The sequence below is a fragment of the Heterodontus francisci genome, chromosome 19, assembly GCF_036365525.1.
Source record: "Heterodontus francisci isolate sHetFra1 chromosome 19, sHetFra1.hap1, whole genome shotgun sequence".
Classification (NCBI taxonomy): Eukaryota; Metazoa; Chordata; class Chondrichthyes; order Heterodontiformes; family Heterodontidae; genus Heterodontus; species Heterodontus francisci.
The window spans coordinates 8,125,046-8,150,453 of NC_090389.1; the positions used below are offsets into that span (position 1 = coordinate 8,125,046).

The following is a 25,408-nucleotide window of genomic DNA, read 5'->3' on the forward strand; positions in this document are numbered from 1 at the left end:
CTGCTGTTCCCCATCTCACCCACACTGGGATCAGACTGCTGTTCCCCATCTCACTCACACTGGGATCAGACTGCTCTTCCCCATCTCACCCACACTGGGATCAGACTGCTGTTCCCCATCTCACTCACACTGGGATCAGACTGCTCTTCCCCATCTCACTCACACTGGGATCAGACTGCTGTTCCCCATCTCACTCACACTGGGATCAGACTGCTGTTCCCCATCTCACTCACACTGGGATCAGACTGCTCTTCACCATCTCACTCACACTGGGATCAGACTGCTCTTCCCCATCTCACTCACACTGGGATCAGACTGCTCTTCCCCATCTCACTCACACTGCGATCAGACTGCTGTTCCCCATCTCACACACTCTGGGATCAGACTGCTGTTCCCCATCTCACACACTCTGGGATCAGACTGCTGTTCCCCATCTCACTCACACTGGGATCAGACTGCTGTTCCCCATCTCACCCACACTGGGATCAGACTGCTCTTCCCCATCTCACTCACACTGGGATCAGACTGCTCTTCCCCATCTCACTCACACTGGGATCAGACTGCTGTTCCCCATCTCACTCACACTGGGATCAGACTGCTGTTCCCCATCCCACTCACACTGGGATCAGACTGCTGTTCCCCATCTCACCCACACTGGGATCAGACTGCTCTTCCCCATCTCACTCACACTGGGATCAGACTGCTCTTCCCCATCTCACACACTCTGGGATCAGACTGCTGTTCCCCATCTCACCCACACTGGGATCAGACTGCTGTTCCCCATCTCACTCACTGGGATCAGACTGCTGTTCCCCATCACACCCACACTGGGATCAGACTGATCTTCCCCATCTCACTCACACTGGGATCAGACTGCTCTTCCCCATCTCACCCACACTAGGATCAGACTGCTGTTCCCCATCTCACTCACACTGGGATCAGACTGCTGTTCCCCATCTCACTCACACTGGGATCAGACTGCTGTTCCCCATCTCACTCACACTGGGATCAGACTGCTGTTCCCCATCTCACTCACACTGGGATCAGACTGCTGTTCCCCATCTCACTCACACTGGGATCAGACTGCTCTTCACCATCTCACTCACACTGGGATCAGACTGCTCTTCCCCATCTCACTCACACTGGGATCAGACTGCTCTTCCCCATCTCACTCACACTGCGATCAGACTGCTGTTCCCCATCTCACACACTCTGGGATCAGACTGCTGTTCCCCATCTCACACACTCTGGGATCAGACTGCTGTTCCCCATCTCACCCACACTGGGATCAGACTGCTGTTCCCCATCTCACTCACACTGGGATCAGACTGCTCTTCCCCATCTCACTGACACTGGGATCAGACTGCTGTTCCCCATCTCACCCACACTGGGATCAGACTGCTCTTCCCCATCTCACTCACACGGGGATCAGACTGCTGTTCCCCATCTCACTCACACTGGGATCAGACTGCTGTTCCCCATCTCACTCACACTGGGATCAGACTGCTGTTCCCCATCTCACTCACACTGGGATCAGACTGCTCTTCCCCATCTCACCCACACTGGGATCAGACTGCTCTTCCCCATCTCACTCACACTGGGATCAGACTGCTCTTCCCCATCTCACCCACACTGGGATCAGACTGCTGTTCCCCATCTCACCCACACTGGGATCAGACTGCTCTTCCCCATCTCACCCACACTGGGATCAGACTGCTCTTCCCCATCTCACTCACACTGGGATCAGACTGCTCTTCCCCATCTCACTGACACTGGGATCAGACTGCTGTTCCCCATCTCACCCACACTGGGATCAGACTGCTGTTCCCCATCTCACTCACACTGGGATCAGACTGCTCTTCCCCATCTCACCCACACTGGGATCAGACTGCTGTTCCCCATCTCACTCACACTGGGATCAGACTGCTCTTCCCCATCTCACTCACACTGGGATCAGACTGCTGTTCCCCATCTCACTCACACTGGGATCAGACTGCTGTTCCCCATCTCACTCACACTGGGATCAGACTGCTCTTCACCATCTCACTCACACTGGGATCAGACTGCTCTTCCCCATCTCACTCACACTGGGATCAGACTGCTCTTCCCCATCTCACTCACACTGCGATCAGACTGCTGTTCCCCATCTCACACACTCTGGGATCAGACTGCTGTTCCCCATCTCACACACTCTGGGATCAGACTGCTGTTCCCCATCTCACCCACACTGGGATCAGACTGCTGTTCCCCATCTCACTCACACTGGGATCAGACTGCTCTTCCCCATCTCACTGACACTGGGATCAGACTGCTGTTCCCCATCTCACCCACACTGGGATCAGACTGCTCTTCCCTATCTCACTCACACTGGGATCAGACTGCTCTTCCCCATCTCACTCACACTGGGATCAGACTGCTGTTCCCCATCTCACCCACACTGGGATCAGACTGCTCTTCCCCATCTCACTCACACTGGGATCAGACTGCTCTTCCCCATCTCACTCACACTGGGATCAGACTGCTGTTCCCCATCTCACTCACACTGGGATCAGACTGCTGTTCCCCATCCCACTCACACTGGGATCAGACTGCTGTTCCCCATCTCACCCACACTGGGATCAGACTGCTCTTCCCCATCTCACTCACACTGGGATCAGACTGCTCTTCCCCATCTCACACACTCTGGGATCAGACTGCTGTTCCCCATCTCACCCACACTGGGATCAGACTGCTGTTCCCCATCTCACTCACTGGGATCAGACTGCTGTTCCCCATCACACCCACACTGGGATCAGACTGATCTTCCCCATCTCACTCACACTGGGATCAGACTGCTCTTCCCCATCTCACCCACACTAGGATCAGACTGCTGTTCCCCATCTCACTCACACTGGGATCAGACTGCTGTTCCCCATCTCACTCACACTGGGATCAGACTGCTGTTCCCCATCTCACTCACACTGGGATCAGACTGCTGTTCCCCATCTCACTCACACTGGGATCAGACTGCTGTTCCCCATCTCACTCACACTGGGATCAGACTGCTCTTCACCATCTCACTCACACTGGGATCAGACTGCTCTTCCCCATCTCACTCACACTGGGATCAGACTGCTCTTCCCCATCTCACTCACACTGCGATCAGACTGCTGTTCCCCATCTCACACACTCTGGGATCAGACTGCTGTTCCCCATCTCACACACTCTGGGATCAGACTGCTGTTCCCCATCTCACCCACACTGGGATCAGACTGCTGTTCCCCATCTCACTCACACTGGGATCAGACTGCTCTTCCCCATCTCACTGACACTGGGATCAGACTGCTGTTCCCCATCTCACCCACACTGGGATCAGACTGCTCTTCCCCATCTCACTCACACGGGGATCAGACTGCTGTTCCCCATCTCACTCACACTGGGATCAGACTGCTGTTCCCCATCTCACTCACACTGGGATCAGACTGCTGTTCCCCATCTCACTCACACTGGGATCAGACTGCTCTTCCCCATCTCACCCACACTGGGATCAGACTGCTCTTCCCCATCTCACTCACACTGGGATCAGACTGCTCTTCCCCATCTCACCCACACTGGGATCAGACTGCTGTTCCCCATCTCACCCACACTGGGATCAGACTGCTCTTCCCCATCTCACCCACACTGGGATCAGACTGCTCTTCCCCATCTCACTCACACTGGGATCAGACTGCTCTTCCCCATCTCACTGACACTGGGATCAGACTGCTGTTCCCCATCTCACCCACACTGGGATCAGACTGCTGTTCCCCATCTCACTCACACTGGGATCAGACTGCTCTTCCCCATCTCACCCACACTGGGATCAGACTGCTGTTCCCCATCTCACTCACACTGGGATCAGACTGCTCTTCCCCATCTCACTCACACTGGGATCAGACTGCTGTTCCCCATCTCACTCACACTGGGATCAGACTGCTGTTCCCCATCTCACTCACACTGGGATCAGACTGCTCTTCACCATCTCACTCACACTGGGATCAGACTGCTCTTCCCCATCTCACTCACACTGGGATCAGACTGCTCTTCCCCATCTCACTCACACTGCGATCAGACTGCTGTTCCCCATCTCACACACTCTGGGATCAGACTGCTGTTCCCCATCTCACACACTCTGGGATCAGACTGCTGTTCCCCATCTCACCCACACTGGGATCAGACTGCTGTTCCCCATCTCACTCACACTGGGATCAGACTGCTCTTCCCCATCTCACTGACACTGGGATCAGACTGCTGTTCCCCATCTCACCCACACTGGGATCAGACTGCTCTTCCCCATCTCACTCACACGGGGATCAGACTGCTGTTCCCCATCTCACTCACACTGGGATCAGACTGCTGTTCCCCATCTCACTCACACTGGGATCAGACTGCTGTTCCCCATCTCACTCACACTGGGATCAGACTGCTCTTCCCCATCTCACCCACACTGGGATCAGACTGCTCTTCCCCATCTCACTCACACTGGGATCAGACTGCTCTTCCCCATCTCACCCACACTGGGATCAGACTGCTGTTCCCCATCTCACCCACACTGGGATCAGACTGCTCTTCCCCATCTCACCCACACTGGGATCAGACTGCTCTTCCCCATCTCACTCACACTGGGATCAGACTGCTCTTCCCCATCTCACTGACACTGGGATCAGACTGCTGTTCCCCATCTCACCCACACTGGGATCAGACTGCTGTTCCCCATCTCACTCACACTGGGATCAGACTGCTCTTCCCCATCTCACCCACACTGGGATCAGACTGCTGTTCCCCATCTCACTCACACTGGGATCAGACTGCTCTTCCCCATCTCACTGACACTGGGATCAGACTGCTGTTCCCCATCTCACTCACAATGGGATCAGACTGCTGTTCCCCATCTCACTCACACTGGGATCAGACTGCTGTTCCCCATCTCACTCACACTGGGATCAGACTGCTCTTCCCCATCTCACTCACACTGGGATCAGACTGCTGTTCCCCATCTCACTCACACTGGGATCAGACTGCTCTTCCCCAGCTCACTCACACTGGGATCAGACTGCTGTTCCCCATCTCACTCACACTGGGATCAGACTGCTGTTCCCCATCTCACTCACACTGGGATCAGACTGCTCTTCCCCATCTCACCCACACTGGGATCAGACTGCTGTTCCCCATCTCACTCACACTGGGATCAGACTGCTGTTCCCCATCTCACTCACACGGGGATCAGACTGCTCTTCCCCATCTCACCCACACTAGGATCAGACTGCTGTTCCCCATCTCACTCACACTGGGATCAGACTGCTGTTCCCCATCTCACCCACACTGGGATCAGACTGCTCTTCCCCATCTCACTCACACTAGGATCAGACTGCTCTTCCCCATCTCACTCACACTGGGATCAGACTGCTCTTCCCCATCTCACCCACACTGGGATCAGACTGCTCTTCGCCATCTCACCCACACTGGGATCAGACTGCTCTTCCCCATCTCACCCACACTAGGATCAGACTGCTCTTCCCCATCTCACCCACACTGGGATCAGACTGCTCTTCCCCATCTCACTCACACTGGGATCAGACTGCTCTTCCCCATCTGACCCACACTGGGATCAGACTGCTCTTCCCCATCTCACCCACACTAGGATCAGACTGCTCTTCCCCATCTCACCCACACTAGGATCAGACTGCTCTTCCCCATCTCACCCACACTGGGATCAGACTGCTCTTCCCCATCTCACTCACACTGGGATCAGACTGCTCTTCCCCATCTCACTCACACTGGGATCCGACTGCTCTTCCCCATCTGACCCACACTGGGATCAGACTGCTCTTCCCCATCTCACTCACACTGGGATCAGACTGCTGTTCCCCATCTCACTCACACTGGGATCAGACTGCTGTTCCCCATCTCACTCACACTGGGATCAGACTGCTCTTCCCCATCTCACACACACTGGGATCAGACTGCTCTTCCCCATCTCACTCACACTGGGATCAGACTGCTCTTCCCCATCTCACTCACACTGGGATCAGACTGCTGTGCCCCATCTCACCCACACTGGGATCAGACTGCTCTTCCCCATCTCACTCACACTGGGATCAGACTGCTGTTCCCCATCTCACCCACACTGGGATCAGACTGCTCTTCCCCATCTCACACACTCTGGGATCAGACTGCTGTTCCCCATCTCACTGACTCTGGGATCAGACTCCTGTTCCCCATCTCACCCACACTGGGATCAGACTGCTCTTCCCCATCTCTAACACTCTGGGATCAGACTGCTGTTCCCCATCTCACTCACACTGGGATCAGACTGCTGTTCCCCATCTCACCCACACTGGGATCAGACTGCTGTTCCCCATCTCTAACACTCTGGGATCAGACTGCTGTTCCCCATCTCACTCACACTGGGATCAGACTGCTGTTCCCCATCTCACTCACACTGGGATCAGACTGCTCTTCCCCATCTCACCCACACTGGGATCAGACTGCTCTTCCCCATCTCTAACACTCTGGGATCAGACTGCTGTTCCCCATCTCACTCACACTGGGATCAGACTGCTGTTCCCCATCTCACCCACACTGGGATCAGACTGCTGTTCCCCATCTCTAACACTCTGGGATCAGACTGCTGTTCCCCATCTCACTCACACTGGGATCAGACTGCTGTTCCCCATCTCACCCACCCTGTCTGAGCGTGGCAGTTTGATGAGTCAGGAAGGAAAGCTATGAATGATGGACAGCTACTCACAGTCTTATTGGGCCAATTGTATCTCTCAAAGACATCCTGGGCTCGATCCTCTCCTCCATCTGTGAACATCATTATCATCTTATTGCAGTTTGCTCGAATCGAGGTGGTCTGGCAGAGACATGCATAGAAGGCAATTAATCTTAATATCAGATAATCATTAACAATGATTGGCTATCAATGATGATCTTGACAATGATTGGCTTCGCAATGATCAACATTGTAACTATGATTGGCTGTGAACACTCACTGCCTCACAATGATTGCCCATCAATGTTCGCCATCCTAACAATAATTAGCTATCAATGTTCACCAAGCTAACAATGATTGGCTTCAATGCTCAACATCCTAACATCCTACTTGGGTCTCATTGAGAGGCATCACAAAAGTTATTTTTTCCATTTTATCTCCCAAGCTCCTCTCAAAGGCACTGACTCAAGCGGGTGGGCAACTTGCAAATTCAGTGGCTCTTTGGGCTCTATTGAGACAAAGGTGGGTTCCGAGCTGGGAGTGGGGGGAGTTACGTGTGCGAAAACCAAAAGATGACTTAGCAGGATGGCATCTCCAATTTTAAGTTGATTGACAATTACATTTTTCTTCGGGTTTTGTGTATCCAAGATGCGCGGTGGGTATGATCCTCACCTGCATGATATGATTTCAAATCGACTATTTAAAGAGCCAATGCAAAAATGGAATTTGGAGGAGGTAGGAGGTTATGGAAGGAGCAGGTGAGAGATATTTAAGATGGATTCAGGATGAATGAGGGCTGCACTCAGATTTAATGATGCTTCCCTTGACTTACTACTGGGTGGGAGTCGGGTGCAGGAGGAACATATTTTTCCCCAGTCATGGGAGGAAGGAAGCTGTTGCTCTCACCAAGAAGGTGTGGTTGGAGGTACTAGAAAGGCTGGCTGTACTTAAAGTTGCTAAGTCACCAGGGCTGCATCGGATGCAACCGAGGATGCTGAGGGAAGAAGAGTGGAAATTGTAGAGGCACTGGCCATAATCTTCCAATCTTCCTTGGATATGGGGTGGTGCAGAGGACTGGTGAATTGTAAATGTTACACCCTTGTTCAAAAAAGGTTGTAAGGATAAGCCCAGCAACTACCGGCCAGTCAGTTTAACCTTGGTGGGGTGAAAGCCTTATGAAATGACAAGCTGAGACAAAATTAACAGTCACTTAGAAAAGCATGGATTAATTAAGGAAAGCCAGCACAGATTTGTTAAAGGTGTTTAACTAACTTGATTGAGTTTTTTGATGAGGTAACAGAAATGGTTGATGAGGGTAATGCAGTTGCTGTGGTGTATATGGACTTCCAAAAGGCATTTGATAAAGTCTGATATATTGGCTTGAAGCCCATGGATTGAAAAGGCACAGTGACAGCATGGATACAAGGTTGGCTGAGTGACAGGAGACAGACAGTAGTGGTAAACATTTATTTTTAGGACTGCAGGAAGGTATATAGTGGTGTTCCCCAGGGTTTGATACTAGGCTCATTGCTTTTCTTAATCTATATTAATTAGTTAAACTTGAGCATCCGGCGAACAATTTCAAAATTTACAGATGACACAAAACTGGGAAGTATAGTGATCTGTGAGAAGGATAGTTATAGACTTCAAGAAGACACATAGCCAGGCTGGTGGAATGGACAGACATATGGCAGATGCAACTGAATGCAGACGAGTGCAAAGTGATACATATGGTGAAGGCCTGCTCGGGTATAAAATTGAAACCCGACCCGGACCCGGGCACAACCTGACCACAGGCAACCCCAACCCGACCCGGGCCCGAGTTCTTTAATTCTTTATTGCACCCGACCTGACACGAATATCGTTCATCCGTTCCGGCAGCAGGCTATTCCTGCTGATGGAGTTGTGAGGAATCTTAGGTGAGCCTGGTCCCATGAGTTCCTGGAGGCAGCACTGTCCAGCCCGACCCGACCCCGAATGCTGAACTCGGCATATAGACCCGAGCCTGACACGAACCCGTAGTTGGGTTCGGGTCTGGTAGCCAGGCTTTACATTATGGTAGGAAGAGTGAGGAGAGGCAATATAAACTAAAGGTTACGATTCTGGAGGCGGTGCAGGAACAGAGAGACCTGAGGGTATATGTGCTCAAATTGTTGAAGATTGCAGGACAGGTTGAGAAGTTGATTAAAAAGGCATATGGGATCCTGCACTTTATAAATAGAGGCATAGAGTACAAAAGCAAGGACGTTATGGTGAACCTTTATAAAACACTGGTTTGTTCTCAATTGGATAATTGTGTCCAATTCTGGGCACTGCACTTTAAAAAGAATGTGAAGGCTTGAGAAGGGGTAAAGAAAAGATTTACGAGAACGGTTCCAGGGATGAGGAACTTCAGTTACGTCGAGAGATTGGAGAAGCTGGGACTATAGTCCTTAGAGAAGATTGAGAGCAGATTTGATGGAGGTGTTCAAAATCATGAGGCGTCTAGACAGAGTAGATGGAGAAAAACTGTTCCCATTGGCAGAAGGGTCGCGAAACAGAGGACACCGATTTAAAGTGATTGGCAAAAAAATCAAAGGCGACATGAGGAAAGTTTTTTTTTACGCAGTGAGTGGTTAGGATCTGGAATGCGCTGACTGAGAGGGTGGTGAAGGCCGATTCAAACGTGGCTTTCAAAAGGGAATTGGATAAATAGCTGAAGTGAAAAAATCTGCAAAGCTACAGGGAAAGGGTGGAGGAGTGCGGCTTGCTAAATTGCTATTGCGGAGATCCAGCACGACTCGTGGAGTCAGGGGACAAACAAAAGAATGGATAGCAAACTGGCTACAAAACAGAAAATAGAAAGGAGGGGTTAATGGTAGTTACTCAGATTGGCTAAAGATTGGAAGGATGTTCCACAAGGATTAGCTTTACTCTGTATCTAACCCAAGCTGTACCTGTCCTGGGAATGTTTGATGGGACAGTGTAGAGGGTGCTCTAATCTATATCTAATCTGTGCTGTAGCTGAGTTGGGAGTGTTTGATAAGACAGTGTAGAGAGAGCTTTACTCTGTAACTAACCAGTGCTGTACCTGACCTCGAAGTGTTTGATGGGAGAGTGTGGAGGAAGCTTTATTCTGCATATAACCTGGATGGTACCTGTCCTCAGTGTTTGGTTGGGCAGTATAGAGCGAGCTTTACAATGTATCTAATGCATGCTGTACATGTCCTGTAAGTGTTGTTGGAACAATGTGCAGAGGGAACTTCACTGTGTATCTTACTTATGCTTTACTTGCATCTAATGGGACAGTAAGCATGGAATGGTTACAGCACAAGGAGGAGGCCACTCAGCCCATGCTGGCTCTCTGCAAGAGCAATTTAGCTAGCTGCACTCCCTCGCCCTTTCCCTGTAGCCCTGCAGGTTTTTTCGCTTCAGCTGCTTATCCAATTCCCTTTTGAAAGCCAGGATTGAGTCTGCCTTCCCACCCTCTCAGGCAGCGCATTCCAGATCCTAACCACTCACAGTGGGCGGCACAGTGGCGCGGTGGTTAGCACTACAGCCTCACAGCTCCAGCGACCCAGGTTCAATTCTGGGTACTGCCTGTGTGAAGTTTGCAAGTTCTCCCTGTGTCTGCGTGGGTTTCCTCCGGGTGCTCCAGTTTCCTCCCACAGCCAAAAGACTTGCAGGTTGATAGGTAAATTGGCCATTATAAATTGCCCCTAGTATAGGTAGGTGGTAGGGGAATATAGGGACGGGTGAGGATGTGGTAGGAATATGGGATTAGTGTAGGATTAGTATAAATGGGTGGTTAATGGTCGGCACAGACTCGGTGGGCCGAAGGGCCTGTTTCAGTGCTGTATCTCTAAATCTAAAATCTAAAATCACTGCATAAAAAAGAACTTTCCTCATGTCAGAACCTCAGTCATGTGTCCACTTTGCAAAACCCTGTTAAAGGCCTTTTGAAAATCCAAATATGTTACATCTTCTACATTACCCTAGTCTACTCTTTCTGTTACTTTTTCAAGAATTCAAAACGATTCATGAAACATGACCTTCCCTTTTGAAATCCATGCTGACAATTCTTTACTATATTTTTGGTTTCTGGATGTTTTTCTATTCCATCTAGAGTAAGCCACCAGCATTCAGCTAATTGGGCTATATGTTCCTCGGATTTGTTCGATCTCCCCTTTTTAAGTACAGCAATCACATTAGCTGCTGCCAATCCTTTGGCACTATTCCCTTTTCTTTTCTTTGTTTTATATGTGTGATAGTGCCTCTACTATCTCTTCAGTAACTTTTAATATTTGCAGATGCAATCTTTCCGAACCAGGGGTTTTATCCTCTCTAAGTTTTATTAGTTTATCAATTATTCCCCACTCCCCCTCTGCTCACTGCAGATTATATCATTACTAGTCGACACCACACTTTAACCAATTGGCATGTTACCACTATTTACTCTTTGAAAAAGATCAGGGAGCAGAAATGCATCTCAGCAGGTGGCACGGGATGGGCAGTATCAGATCAGCTTCCTGTTATATGCAAGGGAACTAAATACCAGGGGCTGAGTAGAATGGCAGCCGATCAATATCACCCGTTTTGTGCCAATGCCCGAGACGATTTTCTACCCCAGGTTTACAAACATTTATTATTGCAAAACATTGAACAGAGTTTCGTTCTTCTCAGTTAGTATTCTGTTGTATTCTTATTTGGAATATTATTGCTGATGACGATAACAGAATAAGTGACTGAAGTGTGGAGGAGCTAAATTAATATTCTCAGTTGGAATGAAGTGTGTTGAAGTAGGGGATGCAGATGGTAGAGCAGTGCAGCAGAGCCCAGGTCAACACCTGTTTGTTCTGGTAAATACGAATAACCACTCTAAAGCCAACCATTAATATGTCAACAATTTAGGATTAAAGGAGGGCAACACTTTCCTCCTGCAATCAAATCAGTTAAAGAGGTAACAGCTGATCCTTTTCAGGATGGTTGCTAGATTTCAATGTGCTTACGTTGAGTAGCTGTTCAAAGGCATAATTGAATCCTGATTTGTAATCTGTGACTCCCTGGGCATTCATCTCTTGCACGGCATCTTTTAGAACCTCCTTGTTCCGTACATTGGCTTGAACCAGCTGCTTGAAGCAGGCCACAGGATTGGCTTCATCATTGAACTGCGAAAGAGAAAAACACAGTACCAAACCAGACAGGTAACAGCGTAAACTGAGTGTGCACAATACAGGCCAGTAACAAACCAGGTGGACATTTATCAACCAATCACAGACCAATGATTAACCAGGCAGCCATTCATCAACGAATCACAGGCCAATTGTGTTATGAACATATGAACATACAAATTAGGAGCAGAAATCGGCCATGCGGCCCCTTGAACCTGCTCCACCATTCAATAAGATCAGGGCTGATCTGTTTGTGTTTCGAATTCCACACTCCCATCTACCCCCGATAACCCTTAATTCCCTTGCCTGGCAAGAATCTATCTACCTCCGCCTTAAAATTATTCAATGACCCCGCCTCCTCCACCTTCTGAGGTAGAGAGTTCCAAAGTCACACAACCCTCTGAGAGAAAATAATTCTCCTCATCTCTGTCCTAAAAGGGTGACCCCTAATTTTAAAACAGTGCCCCCTAGTTCTGGACTCCCCCACAAGAGGAAACATCCTTTCCACATCCACCTTGTCAAGACCATTCAGGATCTTTATAAACTTCAATCAAGTCTCCCCTCGCTCTTTTAAACTCCAGTGAAAACAAGCCCAGTCTGTCCAACCTTTCCTCATAAGACAACCTGCTCATTCCAGGTATCAATCTAGTAAACCTCCTCTGAACCGCCTCCAACGCCGTTACATCCTTCCTTAAATAAGGAGACCAAAACTGCACACAGTATTTGAGATGTGGTCTCACCAATGCCCTGTATAATTGAAGCATAACATCCTTACTTTTATTTTCAAATCCTCTCATACTAAAGGAAAGCATTCCATTAGCCTTCTTTATTACTTGCTGTACCTGAATACTAACTTTTTCCGACTGCTGCACTAGAACACCTAGATCCCTCTGCACCTTGGAATTCTGCAGTCGTTCTCCGTTTAAATACTATTCTGTTTTTTTATTCTTCCTGCCAAAGTGAACAATTTCACATTTTCCCACATTATACTCCATCTGCCAGATTTTTCCCCACTCACTCAACCTTCTATATTGGTCTTCACTCTCCTTATGTCCTCTTCACAACATTCTTTCCTACCTATCTATGTGTCATCTGCAAATTTAGCTACCAAGCCATCGCTCCCCTCATCTAAATCATTGATATAAATTATAAATTGTTGAGGCCCCAGCACAGACCCCTGCAGGACTCCACTCGTCACATCCTGCCACTCAGAAAAGGACCCATTTATGCATACTCTCTGTTTTCTGCCAGCCAGCCAATCTTCTATCCATGCTAATATGTTACCCCCTACACCATGAGCTCCTACTTTGTGCAATAACCTTTTATGTGGCTCCTTGTCAAATGCCTTCTGGAAATCCAAGTACAGTACATCAACGGGCTCCCCTTTATCCACAGCACATGTCACTCCTTCAAAGAACTTCAATAAATTGGTTAAACATGATTTCCCTTTCACAAAACCATGCTGACTATTCCCAATTACTTTGAATTTTTCTAGGTGCCCAGCTATAGCCTCCTAAATGATCGATTCTAACACCTTCCCCATGACAGACGTCAAGCTAACTGGCCTATTGTTACCTGTTTTCTGCCTCCCACCCTTCTTGAATAGAGGGGTTATATTTGCTAATTTCCAGTCTGATGGAACCTTTCCAGAATCTAGTGAATTTAAAAAAATTAACACCAACGTATCTACTACCTCATCAGCCACCTCTTTTAAGACGCTAGGATGAACCCATCAGGACCCGGGGACTTGTCAGGCCACAGCTCCATCAGTTTGCTCAGTACTGCTTCCCTGGTGATTGTAATTTCACCAAGTTCCTCTCTTCCTTCCACCTCCTGATTTACAGCTATTACTGGAATGTTTTTTGTATCCTCTATAGTGAAGACAGACATCAATGTCTAAATGCAAACCAGGCAGGTTGTCAGTGACCAACTGCAACCATTCAACAACAACTATTTTAATTTATATAGCACCTTCAATGTAGTAAAATGTCTCAAGACACTTCACACCGAGCCCCATAAGGAGGTATTAGGACAGATGGCCAAAAGCTTGGTTAAAGAGGTAGGTTTTCAGCAGCGTCTTAAAAGAGGAAGGGCAGAGATGTTTTGGGAAGAAATTCAAGAGTTTAGGGCTTAGGCAGATGAAAGCATGACCATCAATGGAAGAACGATTAAAATTGGGGATGCGCAAGAGAGCAGACTTTGAGGAGAGCAGAGGTCTTGACAGTTTGTCGGGCTGGAGGAGATTACAGAGATAGGGGCCACGGAAGGATTTGAAAACTTTGATGAGAACTTTAAAATTAGAAATAAAATAGATGTTGCCGGACTGGGAGACAGTGAGTACAAGGTGATGAGTGAATGGGACTTAGTGTGAGTTAGGATACGGGCAGCAGAGGTTTGGATGTGCTCCTGATTCTGGAGGGTGGAAGATAGGAAGCCAGCCAGGACAATGTTGGAATTATCCAATCATGTTTAACCAATTTATTGGAGTTCTTTGAGGGAGTTACATGTTCTGTGGATAAAGGGAAACCGGTGGATGTACTGTATTCAGATTTCCAGAAGGCATTTGATAAGGTGCCACATCAAAGGCTATTACAGAAAATAAAAGCTCATGGTGTAGGGGGGAACATATTTGCATGGATAGAAGATTGGCTAGCTAACAGGAAACAGAGAGTAGGCATAAATGGGTCATTTTTTGGTTGGCAAGATGTAACGAGTGATATGCCACAGGGATCTGTGCTGGGGCCTCAGCTTTTTACAATTTATATAAATGACTTCGATAAAGGGACCGAAGGTATGGTTGCTAAATTTGCTGATGACACAAAGATAGATAGGAAAGTCACTTGTGAAGAGGACATGAGGGGGCTGCAAAGGGATATAGATAGGTTAAGTGAGTGGGCAAAGATCTGGCAAATGGAGTATAATGTGGGAATGTATGAAATTGTCCACTTTGGCAGTAAGAGTAAAAAAGCATATTATCTAAATGGTGAGAGATTGCAAAACTCTGAGATGCAGAAGGTGTCCTAGTGCATGAATCGCAAAAGGTTAGTATGCAGGTACAGCACATAATTAGGAAAGCTAATAGAATGTCATCGTTTATCGTGAGGGGAATTGAATACAAAAGTAGGGAGTCATGCTTCAGCTCTCCAGGGCATTGGTGAGACCACATCTGGAGTACTTTGTACAGAACTGGTCTCCTTATTTAAGGAAGGATGTAAATGCGTTGGAGGTAGTACAGAGAAGGTTTACTGGACTAATACCTGGAACGTGCGGGCTGTTTCAAGAGGAAAGATTCGACAGGCTAGGCTTGTATCCGCTGGAATTTAGAAGAGTAAGAGGCGACTTGATTGAAACATAGAAGATCCTGAAGAGTCTTGACAGGGTGGATGTGGAAAGGATGTTTCCTCTTGTGGGCGAATCTAGAACTAGCGGTCACTGTTTAAAAATAAGGGGTCACCCATTTAAGACAGAGATGAGGAGCATTTTTTTCTCTCAGAAGGTCGTGAATCTTTGGAATTCTCTTCCTCAAAAGGTGGTGGAAGCAGAGTCTTTGAATAATTTTAAGGCAGAGGTAGATAGATTCTTGATAAGCAAGGGGGTGAAAGGTTATTGGGGGTAGATGGAAAAGTGGAGTAATCTGCTCACCCATGAACTTATTGAATGGTGGAGCAGGCTCGAGGGGCCAAGTGGTCTACCCTTGCTCCTAATTCGTATGCTCGTATGTCATGGCTTGCATGGACTCCTCCATGGCACCCGCAAAGCCATTCATGACCTCAGCCATCTCCAACATATTTTCCACAGTGCTTTGCCACACATCCTGAAGACTTCTCATAGCAACAAACAGAGGATCATCATCAGCGTGGGCTAAACCGGAGCCTGGTCCCCAGCAGTCCTCCGATTATCCACTGGCACATGCTCCCTCAGCTGCTGGGACTTGTCTGTGACGTGACCACGACTTGTGACCCAGATTCTAATCTTAAACCGCACCCCCGCCTGCCCAGGTGGAACGTGTAGCTGTATCTGCGCTGGCAGAGGTGGAAGAAGAGGCAGGTGACGGTGCACCCTCTGGGGCATTGGCTTCTTATTCCTCCTCCAGAGGAGGATTCTTGTGTCTCACATTGTTCTGTGACTCAAGTGCAGGCACCTGCATTGCAGACACAAACAGAGGCACATTAAGCATCAGCTGAACATGAGCTCACACACTTTCTTTGGTGTGCACATATGGCTGCAAGACTGAAATGGACACTTCATTCTTATGCCTTGAGGATCCTGCCTGGCCATCTGCAATTGCTCTGCCTCCCTCCTCTCTCACTATTTCTGCAGCATCCTCCTCAGCCGGTGTCAGCACCCTGATGTCTGGGACACCTCCACCTGTCTTTGCCCACTCGTACTGGTTGTGGGTGTGTTTATCTTGCAGGAGACAGTGCAGAGTTAATGACCTGTCAAAAGATGCATCACAACTACTGGATACATCTATTGATATCACTCATTCCAGACTGGCTTTCGCACATCACATCCAAGCAGATAAATAATGCCAATCGTCAACTTTGTGCAAGTGTGGCACCAGGGCTGCTCATGCATTCCACTACATGCCTTGTCTGCCCTCTGACTTAAACACACGGAACCAGGGAGAAAAACAATGGAACAGCTTCGCCAAGACCACTTACCCATGCTGATGTGTGACATTGAACCCATGTTTGCTGCATAGGCCCATGGTTTGAGGCCTCCTCTGCAACCTCCATGTGGGCCACTTTGGACAGGGGGCAGGGTCTTCTGCCTCCATCTGCAGGGAAGAGGACCTCACGCCTTTCCCTGACAGCCTGGAGGAGAGCCTGCAGGGAGGTATCACTGAACCGTGGGGTGGGACGTTGCTGCTGGCTGAAATTTTCTTTGCACTTGCTGCAGTGACAAAAAATGATGGGGAGTTGGTGCTGGGTTTCAAAAATTAAGGAAGGAAAAAGCAGTTAAAAACAAGTAAAAGATTTAATTATGGTAACTCTGAAGACACTTACAAATCACGAAGGCTGCTGCTCCATGAGGCTTAAAACACAGAATACTCGATAGCTGTGGCGCTCATGGAGCTTGCCTGAGTGACGGCTGGTTCCAACAATGAAAGGCAGTCCCCACTGCACGATCGCACGTGTCCCCCGTCCCCATCGCCACACCGTTCATTTACAAATAGAATTGTGTGGGACATGGGAAAAATGCCAGAAGCGGACGTTCCGCCAACTTCCAGTCCGGCTGCCAGGATCGCCACGGGACACAAAATCCAGGCCCTCGAATTCTATCTAAAATTATTACTAAAAGAGTGCAGTCAGGTTTTAAGCACAGTGCACTCAAATGCCTTCTTGAAATGAACACCATATTTTACAAAGTTATTTTCTTAATATGTTGATCACATTCATCAAAGAATGATTGCTATATATGAAAAGCCTTCGACTCTCCACAGGTACACCCTGCTTCTACAGCTTGTTTGACAGCCCTCCAGCAATCAGTGATGCCATCAATTCAATAAGCAATGCTTGGTTTGAAAGTATACACATACATTAAAGAAGGTAATCACAACCCATGAACAAAAAAAGGCAGCACTCGCACCAGGACACATCAGCACTCACACTCACCAACAGGAGACACCAGCACGCAGACTCACCAACGGAAGACACCAGCACGCACACTCACCAACGGGAGACACCAGCACTCACACTCACCAACGGGAGACACCAGCACTCACATCCACCAACGGGAGACACCAGCACTCACACCCACCAACGGGAGACAACCAGCACTCACACCCACCAACGGGAGACACCAGCACTCACACCCTCTAAACAGGAGATACCAGCACTCACACTCACCAACGGGAGACACCAGCACTCACGCCCACCAACGGGAGACACCAGCACTCACACCCACCAACGAGAGACACCAGGACTCACACCCACCAACAGGAGACACCAGGACTCACACCCTCCAAACAGGAGATACCAGCACTCACACCCTCCAAACAGGAGATACCAGCACTCACACCCTCCAAACAGGAGATACCAGCACTCACACCTTCCAAACAGGAGATACCAGCACTCACACCTTCCAAACAGGAGATACCAGCACTCACACCCGCCAAACAGGAGATACCAGCACTCACACCTTCCAAACAGGAGACACCAGCACTCACACCCTCCAAACAGGAGATACCAGCACTCACACTCACCAACGGGAGACACCAGGACTCACACCCACCAACGGGAGACACCAGGACTCACACCCTCCAAACAGGAGATACCAGCACTCACACCCTCCAAACAGGAGATACCAGCACTCACACCCTCCAAACAGGAGATACCAGCACACACACCCTCCAAACAGGAGATACCAGCACTCATACCCGCCAAACAGGAGATACCAGCACTCACACCCGCCAAACAGGAGATACCAGCACTCACACCTTCCAAACAGGAGACACCAGCACTCACACCCTCCAAACAGGAGATACCAGCACTCACACTCACCAACGGGAGACACCAGGACTCACACCCACCAACGGGAGACACCAGCACTCACACCCTCTAAACAGGAGATACAGCACTCACACCCTCCAAACAGGAGATACCAGCACTCACACCCTCCAAACAGGAGATACCAACACTCACACCCACTAAACAGGAGATACCAACACTCACACCCTCTAAACAGGAGATACCAGCACTCACACCCTCCAAATAGGAGATACCAGCACTCACACCCTCTAAACAGGAGATACCAGCACTCACACCTTCCAAACAGGAGATACCAGCACTCACACACTCCAAACAGGAGATACCAGCACTCACACCCTCTAAACAGGAGACACCAGCACTCACACTTTCCAAACAGGAGATACCAGCACTCACACCTTCCAAACAGGAGATACCAGCACTCACACCCTCTAAACAGGAGACACCAGCACTCACACCTTCCAAACAGGAGATACCAGCACTCACACCCACTAAACAGGAGATACCAGCACTCACACCCTCTAAACAGGAGATACCAGCACTCACAGCCACTAAACAGGAGATACCAGCACTCACACCGACTAAACAGGAGATACCAACACTCACACCCTCTAAACAGGAGACACCAGCACTCACACCTTCCAAACAGGAGATACCAGCACTCACACCCACTAAACAGGAGATACCAGCACTCACACCCACTAAACAGGAGATACCAGCACTCACACCCTCTAAACAGGAGATACCAGCACTCAAACCTTCCAAACAGGAGATACCAGCACTCACACCTTCCAAACAGGAGATACCAGCACTCACACCCTCTAAACAGGAGATACCAGCACTCACACCCTCTAAACAGGAGATACCAGCACTCACACCCTCCAAATAGGAGATACCAACACTCACACCCTCTAAACAGGAGATACCAGCACTCACACCCACTAAACAGGAGATACCAGCACTCACACCCACTAAACAGGAGATACCAACACTCACACCCTCTAAACAGGAGATACCAGCACTCACACCCTCTAAACAGGAGATACCAGCACTCACACCTTCCAAACAGGAGATACCAACACTCACACCCTCTAAACAGGAGATACCAACACTCACACCCTCTAAACAGGAGATACCAGCACTCACACCCTCTAAACAGGAGATACCAGCACTCACACCCTCTAAATAGGAGATACCAGCACTCACACCCTCTAAACAGGAGATACCAGCACTCACACCCTCTAAACAGGAGATACCAACACTCACACCCTCTAAACAGGAGATACCAGCACTCACACCCTCTAAACAGGAGATACCAGCACTCACACCCACTAAACAGGAGATACCAGCACTCACACCCTCTAAACAGGAGATACCAGCACTCACATCCACTAAACAGGAGATACCAGCACTCACACCCTCTAAACAGGAGATACCAGCACTCACATCCACTAAACAGGAGATACCAGCACTCACACCCTCTAAACAGGAGATACCAACACTCACACCCTCTAAACAGGAGATACCAGCACTCACACCCTCTAAACAAGAGATACCAGCACTCACACCCTCCAAATAGGAGATACCAGCACTCACACCCTCTAAACAGGAGATACCAGCACTCACACCCTCTAAACAGGAGATACCAGCACTCACACCCTCTAAACAGGAGATACCAGCACTCACACCCTCTAAACAGGAGATACCAGCACTCACACCCTCCAAATAGGAGATACCAGCACTCACACCCACTAAACAGGAGATACCAACACTCACACCCTCTAAACAGGAGATACCAGCACTCACACCCACTAAACAGGAGATACCAGCACTCACACCCTCTAAACAGGAGACACCAGTACTCACACCCTCTAAACAGGAGATACCAGCACTCACACCCTCTAAACAGGAGATACCAGCACTCACACCCTCTAAACAGGAGATACCAACACTCACACCCACTAAACAGGAGACACCAGCACTCACACCCTCTAAACAGGAGATACCAGCACTCACACCCTCTAAACAGGAGATACCAACACACACCCACTAAACAGGAGACACCAGCACTCACACCCTCTAAACAGGAGATACCAGCACTCACACCCTCTAAACAGGAGATACCAGCACTCACACCCTCTAAACAGGAGACACCAGCACTCACACCCTCTAAACAGGAGACACCAGCACTCACACCCTCTAAACAGGAGATACCAGCACTCACACCCTCTAAACAGGAGATACCAGCACTCACACCCTCTAAACAGGAGATACCAGCACTCACACCCTCTAAACAGGAGATACCAGCACTCACACCCTCCAAATAGGAGATACCAACACTCACACCCTCTAAACAGGAGATACCAGCACTCACACCCACTAAACAGGAGATACCAGCACTCACACCCACTAAACAGGAGATACCAACACTCACACCCTCTAAACAGGAGATACCAGCACTCACACCCTCTAAACAGGAGATACCAGCACTCACACCTTCCAAACAGGAGATACCAACACTCACACCCTCTAAACAGGAGATACCAACACTCACACCCTCTAAACAGGAGATACCAGCACTCACACCCTCTAAACAGGAGATACCAGCACTCACACCCTCTAAATAGGAGATACCAGCACTCACACCCTCTAAACAGGAGATACCAGCACTCACACCCTCTAAACAGGAGATACCAACACTCACACCCTCTAAACAGGAGATACCAGCACTCACACCCTCTAAACAGGAGATACCAGCACTCACACCCACTAAACAGGAGATACCAGCACTCACACCCTCTAAACAGGAGATACCAGCACTCACATCCACTAAACAGGAGATACCAGCACTCACACCCTCTAAACAGGAGATACCAGCACTCACATCCACTAAACAGGAGATACCAGCACTCACACCCTCTAAACAGGAGATACCAACACTCACACCCTCTAAACAGGAGATACCAGCACTCACACCCTCTAAACAAGAGATACCAGCACTCACACCCTCCAAATAGGAGATACCAGCACTCACACCCTCTAAACAGGAGATACCAGCACTCACACCCTCTAAACAGGAGATACCAGCACTCACACCCTCTAAACAGGAGATACCAGCACTCACACCCTCTAAACAGGAGATACCAGCACTCACACCCTCCAAATAGGAGATACCAGCACTCACACCCACTAAACAGGAGATACCAACACTCACACCCTCTAAACAGGAGATACCAGCACTCACACCCACTAAACAGGAGATACCAGCACTCACACCCTCTAAACAGGAGACACCAGTACTCACACCCTCTAAACAGGAGATACCAGCACTCACACCCTCTAAACAGGAGATACCAGCACTCACACCCTCTAAACAGGAGATACCAACACTCACACCCACTAAACAGGAGACACCAGCACTCACACCCTCTAAACAGGAGATACCAGCACTCACACCCTCTAAACAGGAGATACCAACACACACCCACTAAACAGGAGACACCAGCACTCACACCCTCTAAACAGGAGATACCAGCACTCACACCCTCTAAACAGGAGATACCAGCACTCACACCCTCTAAACAGGAGACACCAGCACTCACACCCTCTAAACAGGAGACACCAGCACTCACACCCTCTAAACAGGAGATACCAGCACTCACACCCTCTAAACAGGAGATACCAACACTCACACCCACTAAACAGGAGATACCAACACTCACACCCACTAAACAGGAGATACCAGCACTCACACCCTCTAAACAGGAGACACCAGCACTCACACCCTCTAAACAGGAGATACCAACACTCACACCCACTAAACAGGAGATACCAACACTCACACCCACTAAACAGGAGATACCAACACTCACACCCACTAAACAGGAGATACCAGCACTCACACCCTCTAAACAGGAGATACCAGCACTCACACCCACTAAACAGGAGACACCAGCACTCACACCCTCTAAACAGGAGATACCAGCACTCACACCCACTAAACAGGAGACACCAGCACTCACACCCTCTAAACAGGAGACACCAGCACTCACACCCTCTAAACAGGAGACACCAGCACTCACACCCACTAAACAGGAGACACCAGCACTCACACCCTCTAAACAGGAGACACCAGCACTCACACCCACTAAACAGGAGACAACAGCACTCACACCCACTAAACAGGAGAAACCAGCACACACACCCACTAAACAGGAGATACCAGCACTCACACCCACTAAACAGGAGATACCAGCACTCACACCCACTAAACAGGAGATACCAGCACTCACACCCTCTAAACAGGAGATACCAGCACTCACACCCACTAAACAGGAGATACCAGCACTCACACCCTCGAAACAGGAGACACCAGCACTCACACCCACTAAAAAGGAGATACCAGCACTCACACCCTCTAAAAAGGAGATACCAGCACTCACACCCTCTAAACAGGAGATACCAGCACTCACACCCTCTAAAAAGGAGATACCAGCACTCACACCCTTTAAACAGGAGATACCAACACTCACACCCACTAAACAGGAGACACCAGCACTCACACCCACTAAAAAGGAGATACCAGCACTCACACCCTCTAAAAAGGAGATACCAGCACTCACACCCTCTAAAAAGGAGATACCAGCACTCACACCCTTTAAACAGGAGATACCAACACTCACACCCTCTAAACAGGAGATACCAGCACTCACACCCACTAAACAGGAGATACCAACACTCACACCCTCTAAACAGGAGATACCAGCACTCACACCCTTTAAACAGGAGATACCAACACTCACACCCACTAAACAGGAGATACCAACACTCACACCCTTTAAACAGGAGATACCAGCACTCACACCCACTAAAAAGGAGATACCAGCACTCACACCCTCTAAAAAGGAGATACCAGCACTCACACCCTCTAAACAGGAGATACCAGCACTCACACCCTCTAAAAAGGAGATACCAGCACTCACACCCACTAAACAGGAGATACCAGCACTCACACTCTCTAAAAAGGAGATACCAGCACTCACACCCACTAAACAGGAGATACTAGCACTCACACTCTCTAAAAAGGAGATACCAGCACTCACACCCACTAAACAGGAGATACCAGCACTCACACCCTCTAAACAGGAGATACCAGCACTCACACCCTTTAAACAGGAGATACCAGCACTCACACCCTCTAAACAGGAGATACCAGCACTCACACCCTCTAAACAGGAGATACCAGCACTCACACCCTCTAAACAGGAGATACCAGCACTCACACCCTCTAAACAGGAGATACCAGCACTCACACCCACTAAACAGGAGATACCAGCACTCACACCCTCGAAACAGGAGATACCAGCACTCACACCCACTAAACAGGAGATACCAACACTCACACCCACTAAACAGGAGATACCAGCACTCACACCCACTAAACAGGAGATACCAACACTCACACCCACTAAACAGGAGACACCAGCACTCACACCCTTTAAACAGGAGATACCAGCACTCACACCCACTAAACAGGAGATACCAACACTCACACCCACTAAACAGGAGACACCAGCACTCACACCCACTAAACAGGAGACATCAGCACTCACACCCTCTAAACAGGAGATACCAGCACTCACACCCACTAAACAGGAGATACCAGCACTCACACCCACTAAACAGGAGATACCAACACTCACACCCACTAAACAGGAGATACCAACACTCACACCCTTTAAACAGGAGATACCAGCACTCACACCCACTAAACAGGAGACACCAGCACTCACACCCTTTAAACAGGAGATACCAGCACTCACACCCACTAAACAGGAGATACCAACACTCACACCCACTAAACAGGAGACACCAGCACTCACACCCACTAAACAGGAGATACCAGCACTCACACCCACTAAACAGGAGACACCAGCACTCACACCCACTAAACAGGAGATACCAGCACTCACACCCACTAAACAGGAGATACCAGCACTCACACCCTCTAAACAGGAGATACCAGCACTCACACCCACTAAACAGGAGATACCAACAGTCACACCCACTAAACAGGAGATACCAACACTCACACCCACTAAACAGGAGATACCAGCACTCACACCCACTAAACAGGAGATACCAGCACTCACACCCTCTAAACAGGAGATACCAGCACTCACACCCTCTAAACAGGAGATACCAGCACTCACACCCACTAAACAGGAGATACCAACACTCACACCCTCTAAACAGGAGATACCAGCACTCACACCCTCTAAACAGGAGATACCAACACTCACACCCACTAAACAGGAGATACCAGCACTCACACCCTCTAAACAGGAGATACCAGCACTCACACCCACTAAACAGGAGACACCAGCACTCACACCCACTAAACAGGAGATACCAGCACTCACACCCACTAAACAGGAGACACCAGCACTCACACCCTCTAAACAGGAGATACCAGCACTCACACCCTCTAAACAGGAGACACCAGCACTCACACCCTCTAAACAGGAGACACCAGCACTCACACCCACTGAACAGGAGATACCAGCACTCACACCCACTAAACAGGAGATACCAGCACTCACACCCACTAAACAGGAGATACCAGCACTCACACCCTCGAAACAGGAGACACCAGCACTCACACCCACTAAACAGGAGATACCAGCACTCACACCCACTACACAGGAGATACCAGCACTCACACCCTCTAAACAGGAGATACCAGCACTCACACCCTCTAAACAGGAGATACCAGCACTCACACCCTCTAAACAGGAGATACCAGCACTCACACCCTCTAAACAGGAGACACCAACATTCACACCCTCTAAACAGGAGATACCAGCACTCACACCCTCTAAACAGGAGATACCAGCACTCACACCCTTTAAACAGGAGATACCAGCACTCACACCCACTAAACAGGAGATACCAACACTCACACCCACTAAACAGGAGACCCCAGCACTCACACCCACTAAACAGGAGATACCAGCACTCACACCCACTAA

At 49.0% G+C, this 25,408-nt stretch overlaps 1 protein-coding gene across 8 annotated transcripts in view; it reads right to left on the minus strand.

Moving 5' to 3' along the window:
- The window catches only part of cacna2d2a (calcium channel, voltage-dependent, alpha 2/delta subunit 2a), a 1,382,174-nt gene that overhangs the window by 367,785 nt on the left and 988,981 nt on the right, over positions 1 to 25,408 (minus strand). For 7 of the 8 annotated variants that reach the window (XM_068051350.1, XM_068051349.1, XM_068051348.1 and 4 more), the window contains 2 exons: positions 11,725 to 11,883; positions 6,770 to 6,877 (listed from right to left, as the gene is read on the minus strand). The exons of the other annotated variant lie outside the window; for it this stretch is intronic. In XM_068051350.1, coding sequence (XP_067907451.1) covers positions 6,770 to 6,877; positions 11,725 to 11,883 — 267 coding nt within the window. The remainder of the gene's footprint in view (positions 1 to 6,769; positions 6,878 to 11,724; positions 11,884 to 25,408) is intronic. 8 annotated transcript variants of the gene reach the window in all.